Here is a 10,563-nt window from a genome sequence, read left to right on the forward strand (position 1 = left end):
GTCACTCTCACCAACTGGCAGGTGATTTGACATCTCATTTATTTTTAATTTATCTATTATTTATAATAATATCAAGAAACTCGTTTTCTTTACTTCTGGTTGCTAACTCATCATCCCAGTCTATACTGCCATAATTAAAATTGCCTATAATGATCACCCTTTTCTTATTTGCTTGGCTAATTTGATTATACATTTCATGGTCACTACCATCCACATTACCAAGTCTATAACAACATCCAACTGAGTATTTCATTCTATTCACCTCTATCTCACACCATACTGCCTCAAAACCACTACCATCATTTCACCCTTGCATCTCTATCTTGAATGGACATAACTCTTTCTCTATCATCAATAGCACACCCCCCCTTCCCTTTTTACTCTTTCTATCTTCACGAAACACATCATATCCTTCCACACTGATAAGGAGGAGGTGGAGAGGATCCAGAGGCAAGTGACCGAGATGGTAACAGGTCTATAGATTGAACCTTACAAGAACAGATTGAAGATTTGTGGGTTACAGAAACTGGTTGATAGGCAGAAAGGGGATGATATGACTGAGACAAAGGCAAGGAGTTTTTACAAGATTAATTCAGTGGAAATTTTTCAGAAAAGGTGTGGTGGTGGGAAAACTAGGAGCCATCCATGGAAACAGGGTAAGAGTGTAGTTAGCAAGGGAATTAGAACTAGTTTTTTTTTCAATTGGAATGAGTGGAATAGGTTGCCAGAGTCTGTTGTAGGTGCCATGACTGTGAATGAGTTCAAAGCAAAGTATGATAGATGATAAATATGACTGTGTAAATCAGTGGCGGCCAGTGAAAATTTTAAGTAGGGGTGCTGTATATACAAAATAAAAAAATAAATAAAAATTCTTTTTTTCCCTAATCAGTAACCAATTTATTAATAAATAAATGTACATATTAAAAAATTGCTTTATTAAAAATATTTCACCCTCACCATGAACAAACACCAATAATAAAAGTTTCATATCTCATAAAAATAACGTTGCAAGCATGCGATACACTGCCCAAATGAGCAGTGTCGGGAATGACTTGTAACGTGCAATTACAAGCACAAACGAATATCGTTGAGACTGACTACGATTGGTCGAATGTATTAATATCGACACTGCGTTAGATCGCAGTGTATTTGTTTCATAATCTAAAGCGTTAATCGAACAATTCCAATTATTAACTATTCAATTACTGTCAAAACATAAGCTGTAACCTTTAACATGTTGTATTGCATTTATATAATGTTGTAAGCATTGTTATTATTTATAAACGCAAACAAAATTTAAATTTTTCATTTTTTCCTTGGGGGGGGGGGTGCTGCAGTGTCACAGTGCTTATGTACAGGCCGCCACTGGTGTAAATGTTTGATAGTTCTTGACACGATGTTTAGGGCCTCCCTTGACAAGTCTAAGAACTCTTTGGAGTTGCCAGTAATAATGGTAATATACCATACCCTTCATGTATCTCCCAAGCAGCTATCCCCACAACGGCATCCGCCATGGCAACTTGAGTTTCCCCTGTTCTAACACTCTCACTTATCCAGAAAACAGCAGTCTCTCCAGATGACATCTTTCCATCTTCACATGCACTGCAAGCCTCCACATATTCCAGATCTCTAAACACATTCTCACTTGTCATGTCATTCATTATTGTTGTCCTGTTCCTCAATTCCGCATTATCACATCTGGACAATATGCTTGTAATTTCTCTTGCACACCATTCTGCTTCACAATTCATAACATTAACCTCAGAACTATCATCACTCAATTCATGCTACCTCCAAGATCATTCATACTAACCATTTATATTATAAAATATGAGAACAATGAGGATGGGAATTTAAACTAATGGATTAGCAGTTCATCACCTTAATCACTTGGCTACCCTATTACACATAGATGATGAATAAAAGTAAAGGTAGTGTGCATCCTTGTCTTGCACCTTATTTTACATCAAATCATCTTCCTGAAACCATTCTGTTGTATATAGATGAATGTCTTTCTAAGCATTTACTCTAACTACTGACTTACAACTTAAATACAGACCACATATTGTTTATAATACCAGGTTACACCATACAATTGTAGAACTAATTCAGAGGAAATGGTAAGGCAAGAGTAAAACTGTCCAACTTGCCATAAGCCTTTTCCAGATCTATAAAACTTAAATACAGATCCTTGTTGTATTCCCATGATTTCTCAACTATTTTTCTTAAAGTGAAAATCTGATACCAACAACTTCTATCTGGCCATAAATTAAAGATGCTAAGAAATTATATTCTTGGTTTCATCCTTTATCTAAGTGTAAGCAAACAAAGTTTTTGAATGAAGTAACTTCATGAGAGGACAACTCGTATATAGAGGCTAATGACTTCACATCAATTGCTTTAGTATCCCATAATGCAAAGCACATATCCTTATGGACATGTATAATGCTATGCATTATGGGAAGGGCCACAACCAAGACTGGTTTCGACCGTTATTCAGGTCTCATCAGTGGGACTCAGAAGTGATACCAAGGCTGGAGTAATGCAGAAGTCACTTGTATATGGAAAGAAAGGTAAATGGTAAGGAAGGCAAAATCAGATTATGAGAAGTTAGCAGAGCAGGCAAAAGGAAATCCCAAAGAGTTTTTTTATTAAGTGCAAGTAGGAGGACCTATTGACATCTATCTCACACCAGATAGTCTCAAATTAACTATCTCTCCTAGACCTAAATCCTCTTCTAATTTTTTGGTGAAGTTTTTCAGTTATCATCCACAATACACCATACTTCCTATCCTATTCCCTCTATCCAAGTTACTTTTATGCTATTACCAAATCAGCACCCTCAAACTCCTGGTAATTGTTTCAGGTAATTGCCCATTAGTAACTGTATAAACTTCACTTCCATCTTGCCATGCTCCCTTTCCTCCCTCTAATCCATAATAATTGCTCAGCCTGCACTTGTGCTAATTTGCCAATGCATGGTATCTACATTTTCTATGGATCCCCTAGCCTATAGCAGCAACCAACAATATATTATTGGTTGCTGCTATAGACCTATTGACATCTATCTCACACCAGATAGTCTCAAATTAACTATCTCTCCTAGACCTAAATCCTCTTCTAATTTTTTGGTGAAGTTTTTCAGTTATCATCCACAATACACCATACTTCCTATCCTATTCCCTCTATCCTCCCTGCAAATACAGTACCATTTTACATTCTATCCCTCTAATAGTATAATTTTTTGTCAACCATTTTTCACTGATGCTTATAATTTTTGACCAAGTCGAGCAGACCAATGCCCCAAACTCCTCTCCTTTATTTCTAATATTTTTGGCATTTGTGTAGATGCATTTCAAAATCCCCTTGTGTAATATTATTACCAACCCATCAGAATTGAAACTTGTGAAACTTCATTCAGCATTGCAACCTCATTTCTGTACATACACTCGTTTGTTTCAGGGATGGCTAAATGCACACTTGACTGTTCTCTCCATCCACTGACAAATTATATATAATTTACCAGTCTAACAGGAAACAAATAATTGAATTTTGAGAAATTTTAACAAATAACTCTTATCAAATAAAACATACATACATACATAGCATTATATATATATATATATATATATGCTTTGAAATATAAAAAATGAAAGAGAAATTATAAAAATTATTTAATAAAATTCAGATTCATAGCTTTTTCTGGAAAGGCTAAAAGAGCATCTACAACCTTCAGAGCATCACCATTTCATAAGAAACGTGTAATTACACTAAATCTAACTACAGTAAATATATTTTAATAAGATTATACTATACAATACATATCTTTTGGTTTGTCTAACGATACCATCTTCAGCATAGAATAAACAATGGAAAATTAAAATACAACAAATTAAAACTGTATGACATAAATAATGTTATCTTGTCATATGCATTGCAAGGGTGCCAAGGCTGCAAGCTATTACACTATTGGAATTCTGGAGGAGGGGGGGGGGGAAGACACAAAAGTTGCTAATAACAATTTTCTAAATTTTGATCAGGGATAGCCAGTTCATCATTGGGGTTTAGATTGGGATGAAAAAGAACCTTGGCACTCTTTGCAGCAGTGTTCGAATTTGTAGATGCTTCTATGTGGCAACTCTGCATCATTTCAAAGGATCTTGTGGTTAATGTTGTTAATTACATTTTCTTCTGTAAGGTCGGACTTGTGACATTTAATTGATTGAGTATAAGACCAGTGTGCAGAACATGCCAACCACAGGATCCTTTGGAATGATGAAAACTTGTTACATAGAATATCTACAAATTTGAACGCCTAATCAAAAATGACTGCTGAGGTTCTACATCCTACAGTTTACTACCTAAACCTCAATGATGAACTCTCCCATACCCATAATCTGAGAGACTGTTATTAGTAGCAGTAGTCAACTTTTTTTTTTTTAACATCCTAATAGTGTAGTAGGAGTTTGCAACCTGACACTTCAATAGGTAACCACTGTTTATAGCAAATATTCGAATTTTGCATTGTTTATTCTACACCAAAGACTGTCAGTGATGCACTAATTGAAATATCCGTGTTTTACAGTATGAACTTATTAAAAAATCTTTGCTGCATTTATGTGTGTTTTCTTATTTAAGTGCATTTTCCACAATTGTCTCTCCATCAAAAAAGAAATCTGCAGAGCAGCCAATCAAATCTTTTAGCTGAATGGATATAAGACACTAGGCAAGAATATAGCTATGATGGTATCAAGTGGCACTGCACTGAAAACTTAAGAAAGCCCTTTTGGTAGGGTTTAATATCATATTGTTTTGTGAGGGGTGGGGAAGAACAATTCATTTTTGTTTGTAGCAGGTACAAGGAAGCACTTCTAGATTCCTGGTATTAAGGCTATTGCAAAATTTACATGAATTATTTCAGTCACCTGTAAAATATTTCCATACCAACAGAAATTTATTACTATTATTATTATTTCGCTGTTCAGAAGTATAGAATTAGATAAATAAAGTAGCAGACGTTACACTGCATTAAAAAATCTGTTTCATAAAATATTACGCAACTGTAATGTTTTAAGAAAACTGTTAAATTTCATACTTCAGGAGGAAAAAAAAAAAGAATGAAAGAAAAAAAACTAGTACCCCACTACAATGTTTCAAGTCATCTTTATCAGGGTGATTCTATTCTTTCTCGGTTATGTTTTTTTTTTTACTCATCCTGTCCTTCTATAAACAAAAAATCGGTGAAATGCTAATAAATGATACTTCAGGAGCACTATTTAAATTTAAATTAAAAAAATATAGTAATCTAATATTATCATAGATTAAATCGGAACTTCGTAAAATTATAAGGGGGAGAAGAATGAATCCCATAAACTCATTATCTATAGCAGCTAATACAGAGCTGCTAAACAATTTTGTTGACAGCTTGCCAGTACCAATTCCAATTCATCAAAGATCACGGTGATAATCAGAAAACAGATGGAAGGCATTTCACACACATAATATTATAAATTGATAATTTTTGTTTTGGAATGAGAACCGGTCATAACCTCACATTCATTACTTATAACGAATAGCAACTTACCACTGGGATTGAGATTATATACGAAATTATTATCTTCCCCGTGTTTGATAAGCTTTTCCTCAGCGATTCTAATATGGTCATCATCCGATTCAGGTGAACCAGTTTCGTTAGAAGTAATGCTGTTAAATTCTGAATGCGTAATTGATAATGTCCGATGTTCTTGAATACGAACTACTGACTCTTCCTCTGGGAAATCCGCCATTTCTTATTGCTAAAAAAACATAAATTAAATTGAATATTAACATCCTTCGCAGGAGCAACAACTATAAAACACTCCTCGCCTCAGGCGACGCTAACTAACCAATCAGAAAATATTTGCGACTGCAGTTCATATGGGCTCTCTTTCATCAAGTTTCGGCAACCTCATAGTTTCTTTATTTTTCCTTATTTCGAAATAATCAGAAACATTTTCACTTTCCTGGAAAGGTGACTGATAAGATCAGTCATACAAAAAAAAAAAAAAAATGCTAAGGGAAAAGAAAGAAGAAAAATATTCTTTTCTACACACTCGATATATATATATATATGGGATTTAAAAAAAAAAAACATAATATTTTTTTTTAAAATCGATTGTGAGGAAAATGAACAAGTTAGTACGTAAAGAGAAAAACACATTCTCTGAATTGAACATATTAGCCAATGTTAACAACCACAAGATTTATTTATGACTACAACAAAAATCCGTGGAGTGCCTATTAGATTGCATTGTTATATATAGCCAGGATAAATAAAGATTTAGCCTGGCTTATCGGTTTTGAGCTCCACCAAAATGGTTCTTATTTTATCTGTTTGCAAAGCTTGTCATGGAGGAGGGAAGGGTTCATATTTTCAACAATAGAAATGTAGAGAAAAATGCATACTTATTCACAACACATGAGCAGCATACATAAAGACGAAGCATTTTTTTAAGGCGGCATGCTGCAAGAACAGTCCTCGTAGCTAATGAAATCTTTTTGTATGTAACATTTTTCTTCGTGCAGATTCTTCTGATAGCAGAGAGAGAAATTATTTACAGCCAAAGTGTTCACGTGCTCACACCGGTTCCGAAGCAACCATCTAATTTGTATAAATGTTCTATTACTTTACATCCCTTATGACATTCTTGTGGATTTACGGAAATGTAATATTTTCACACTTTCTCTTCCAGTAGCCACTGCTGTGCTATCCGTTTGTCCCTGTTCCAAACTTACTTCATTTTGAAAATATAGCAACGCTGTTACGCATTTTTATCGAAATGATCAAACATCCATATTAAAAAGATCAACAGTAACTCATTTAATTTCGTGTTTACTAGAATGTAACAGTTGAAATTTATGTCATTTAAAATGCAGATTCCCATCAGTGGTTGTGAAAACATATTTTAATGGTACAATTTGTGGGTGCCGATAATCCCTGGAAGAAATACAATAACTAATTTCTGATATTTCCAGGTACCGTTACTCTGAAAATACTGCGTTTCTTAATGCGATTCAAAGGGAAGTTTCAGAGTGTAAGTTGAAGCTAATTTATACATGTGCACGAAAGAGTAGTTTGATAATCCAATCATCAGATCAAAATAAATAAACATATTAATAAAATAAAATGAATAATAATAATGATTATTATTTCTCTACTAATGCGCTTTATAGGCGACGTCGTTTTAGTCCTAAGTTTTCTGAAAATCTATAGCCACGCTACACCTTTGGCCGTCATTGATAGCCAAAATTATCAATGATCCGAGAAAAAGAGTACAGCAGTCAACTGCTACCATCTCGTAGTCCATCACTCTAACTCAAAATACACTGCTTGGAAAGATATCAACGGACACCACAATGGGCGAGACGCGGAGTGCCATGTAACCAGGGTCATCGCTAGATTAGATCGCGCCCTTAGGCAAACAATTAAATATCGCCTCTGATGGATTATAAGACAAAAATATAAGAAAATCTCCAATTGCTATTTTGTTTTTATTACAAGAGAAACATTAATGCAAAACGATTACATAATAATATTAATTAAATGTTTGCTCTACGGAGATATCGCACAATAAAACTGTTTATAAGCTCTTCTACATTTATATTATAAGGTATGTCCGCCTCTATCGATATAGTTGCTAGAACAACCAATCTTTCTTGGGTCATTGCTGTTCGCAAATAATTTTTAATCAGTTTAACCTTGGAAAAACTTCTTTTCGCAATTTTTGTAGCGATGGCGCCCATCGCAATATGGCTGAATGAGCGCCCTTATTAAGCCGCGCCATGAGGCAGGCTGCTTCTATGCTACACCCTGTCGACGGTACTGCATATAACGAGTCACGTGTTTGTAGCCAGCATAAATTGGAGCAATGTGATGCTCCCAAGTCGTGCAACTGTGTCCAGGTAAAATGGCTGCGAAAAGGGAACTGACAGAATCTAAAAGAGGCGTTGTGATAGCATGCATTGTTACAGGTCTATCTGTTCAGCAAATTGTTGACAAATTGGACCATCCCAGGTCAACAATCAGTGATACCATACCGAGATGGAAGCGCAGAAAGTAAACTGCTAGTCCTTCCCACAGTGGACGACCTTCCGCACCTACGGAACGTGACCTTAGGATGCTACGAAGATAATATGTCAAACTGTCATTCGTTGGCCGACACGTTGAATGCGGAGTTCCGAGCATCGACTGGAACACGAATCTGTACATAAACATTCAGAACCGAAGCTCATAACATGGGTTTCGGTGGTAGGATCACAATATACAAGCCCCACATTACCCGAATCAACATGCGGCATCGTCCTCAGTAGTGCAAAGCACTACTGAGGACGATGTAGTGCAAAGCATGTAAAGTGGGACATGGAAGGTTGGAAAGTTGTATCATGGAGCGACGAATCACGCTTCACCCTCTACTGAGCAGATGGGATGGTGTGGGTGTGGCGGATGCCCAGTGAATGTATCTTATCAGATTGTGTAACCCCAGTCATAAAATACAGAGGTGGCAGTGAGATGGTATGTTTGACCTCGGAGCTCTGTTTGTGGTGCCACCAACATTGAACTTGGAGAAGTATCTGAACATTCTGAACGATGTAATGCTTCCTTTGTGATGTTTCTATGGAACTGACCATGGTCTCTTTCAGCAAGACAATGCACCATATCATAAGGCTGCTTCCATAACTGCATAGTTTGTGAACATGAACGTCATCACACTTGACTGACCTCCACAGAGCCCTGATCTCAAGTCTACTGGACATCTGTGGGATGAACTGGAGTGACTGTGAGATCAAGGGATGCCAGTTCCACAACAATCCAGGACCTCATTATATGCCTACAGGAAGAATGGTCAGAAATCCCATTGATCACTCTCGTATGCTTGTGGGAAGTATGCCCTGTAGGATTGCTGCAATTATTGCACTGAAAAGTGGGTGCCATGGCTGTTTGTTTCTCACACTACATTGTCCGTTAACTTCTTTCCAAGCAATATATTATCGTCTGTATTTGTTTCAGATCTATGGTGCATTTCTTGAGATTCAGGAATAAACATCCGAGTTACTGGGAAGTAAAAACCCCTAATAATAGTAATTTCTCTAATAAGATTATAAACGAAGTGAAAGGAGTTCCTTCAGCCCTAACTAGTTGAAGATTGGAGACCCTAAAGTGTGACAAGCGTACGAAACAGTATGAGTTCGATAGTCGATTGATTCAGCTGTGTGGAGAAATCCGAATTTTAGGCAGGAAAAACTCTATTTGCCTGTGCCAAAGATCGACTAACTTGGCAACTAGCAGGTGAAAGGCCTAGAAAAAGTTCCTCTAGTCATCGATTAGAATCAGCCTGTAATATCTTTCTTCTGGTATTGAGTACTAAAAATGCAAATACCATTTTGAGAGGGCTTCACATCAACACTAAAATTTGAAATAAATCAATCGAGTAATTCCTTTCTTTCTGTACAAAGGAAGTAGACAGCGATGCTTTAGCTATAACTGATTTTCGAAATTGTTATGCAGCCAGCCAGGTTTCACCTGTAGCCATCAAAAATAGGTGAAGTGTTCAAATGCATTTTAATGGTTAAAGTTCAGAGTATAGCAAACAGCTGCTGCCATCTTGTGATCTTAAACCGTAACTAATATATTATTATCTGAATCAGAATGATCTGCTAACACAAGCTTTTATGTCCCAAGAAGAGTAGATGATGCCGCCGTTTTCGCTCTTTTCGATGGTAAGTTAGTCTTCATTCTTAACCAATTTCAGATATCTAGCTGAAGACTATCAATGATTTTAATTGGCATAGGGGAAGAGAGCGTTGCTAACACTTGCCGCCATCTCATTGTCCCTAACACTATAAATTGTCTAAAAATGCCTGAGTTCCATGGGTTGATTTTCATGAGTTGGCAGGCTAAAAACAAATTTCTGGAAGAAAAAAATTCAAAGGTAGACTAACTGCGGAAGGAATCGGTGGGAAAAAAAAAAAGACCCAGTAAAAGCAGGTAACGATGTCATGGGGATTGGAGCACTGCATCATTTTCAATCATACACAGTGGGGTTGTATGATTGAAACCGGCGCATCCATCTCAGAGCAAGCTCGTCAAATAAGTGTAGGAAACTTGTAGGATGGGCGCTAAAAGAAACGCTGATTTTGGGGCGAAATATTAAGACAGAGCAACTGAACCTCGAAGATATGGATGGGGACACGAACGCCCCAGGTATTTTCCCGTCAGAAGGGGGAGGGACGATGCACTCTCTGCTCTGTACTAGTGTTTCTCCGTATGGGTAATCCCATCCGAGAAATCCAGTTTAAAAAATCCGAATTTCTTATTTTCCTTGTAGCTTTTCAATGAATGGATACTGGAAATAGTCAGAGTGAAGACCAAGAGATGAACAACGATGGAGGAAGAGAAGATGATTCGCAGTGAAAGTTGACTTCATCTGGCTCACGCTGTTGTCTGCTCTATTTACCAGATTTCCAAGATGTCACAGGAAAGAATTATTTATATAAAATCTCAGTTCCAAATCCAACGCGACTCCT

General features: G+C 36.5%; 1 protein-coding gene across 1 annotated transcript in view; it reads right to left on the reverse strand.

The window, feature by feature from the left end:
- Positions 1-5,821, reverse strand: part of LOC150109117 (uncharacterized) — a 40,519-nt gene extending 34,698 nt beyond the window's left edge. Inside the window, exon 1 of the mRNA XM_090405670.1 lies at positions 5,585-5,821. Coding sequence (XP_090261796.1) covers positions 5,585-5,786 — 202 coding nt within the window. The 5' untranslated portion in view covers positions 5,787-5,821. The remainder of the gene's footprint in view (positions 1-5,584) is intronic.
- Between the last annotated feature and the right edge of the window lie 4,742 nt (positions 5,822-10,563).

Source organism: Typopeltis vanoorti, chromosome 2, assembly GCF_054136105.1.
Source record: "Typopeltis vanoorti isolate ZY-2024b chromosome 2, IOZ_Tvanoo_1.0, whole genome shotgun sequence".
NCBI classification, from domain to species: Eukaryota; Metazoa; Arthropoda; class Arachnida; order Uropygi; family Thelyphonidae; genus Typopeltis; species Typopeltis vanoorti.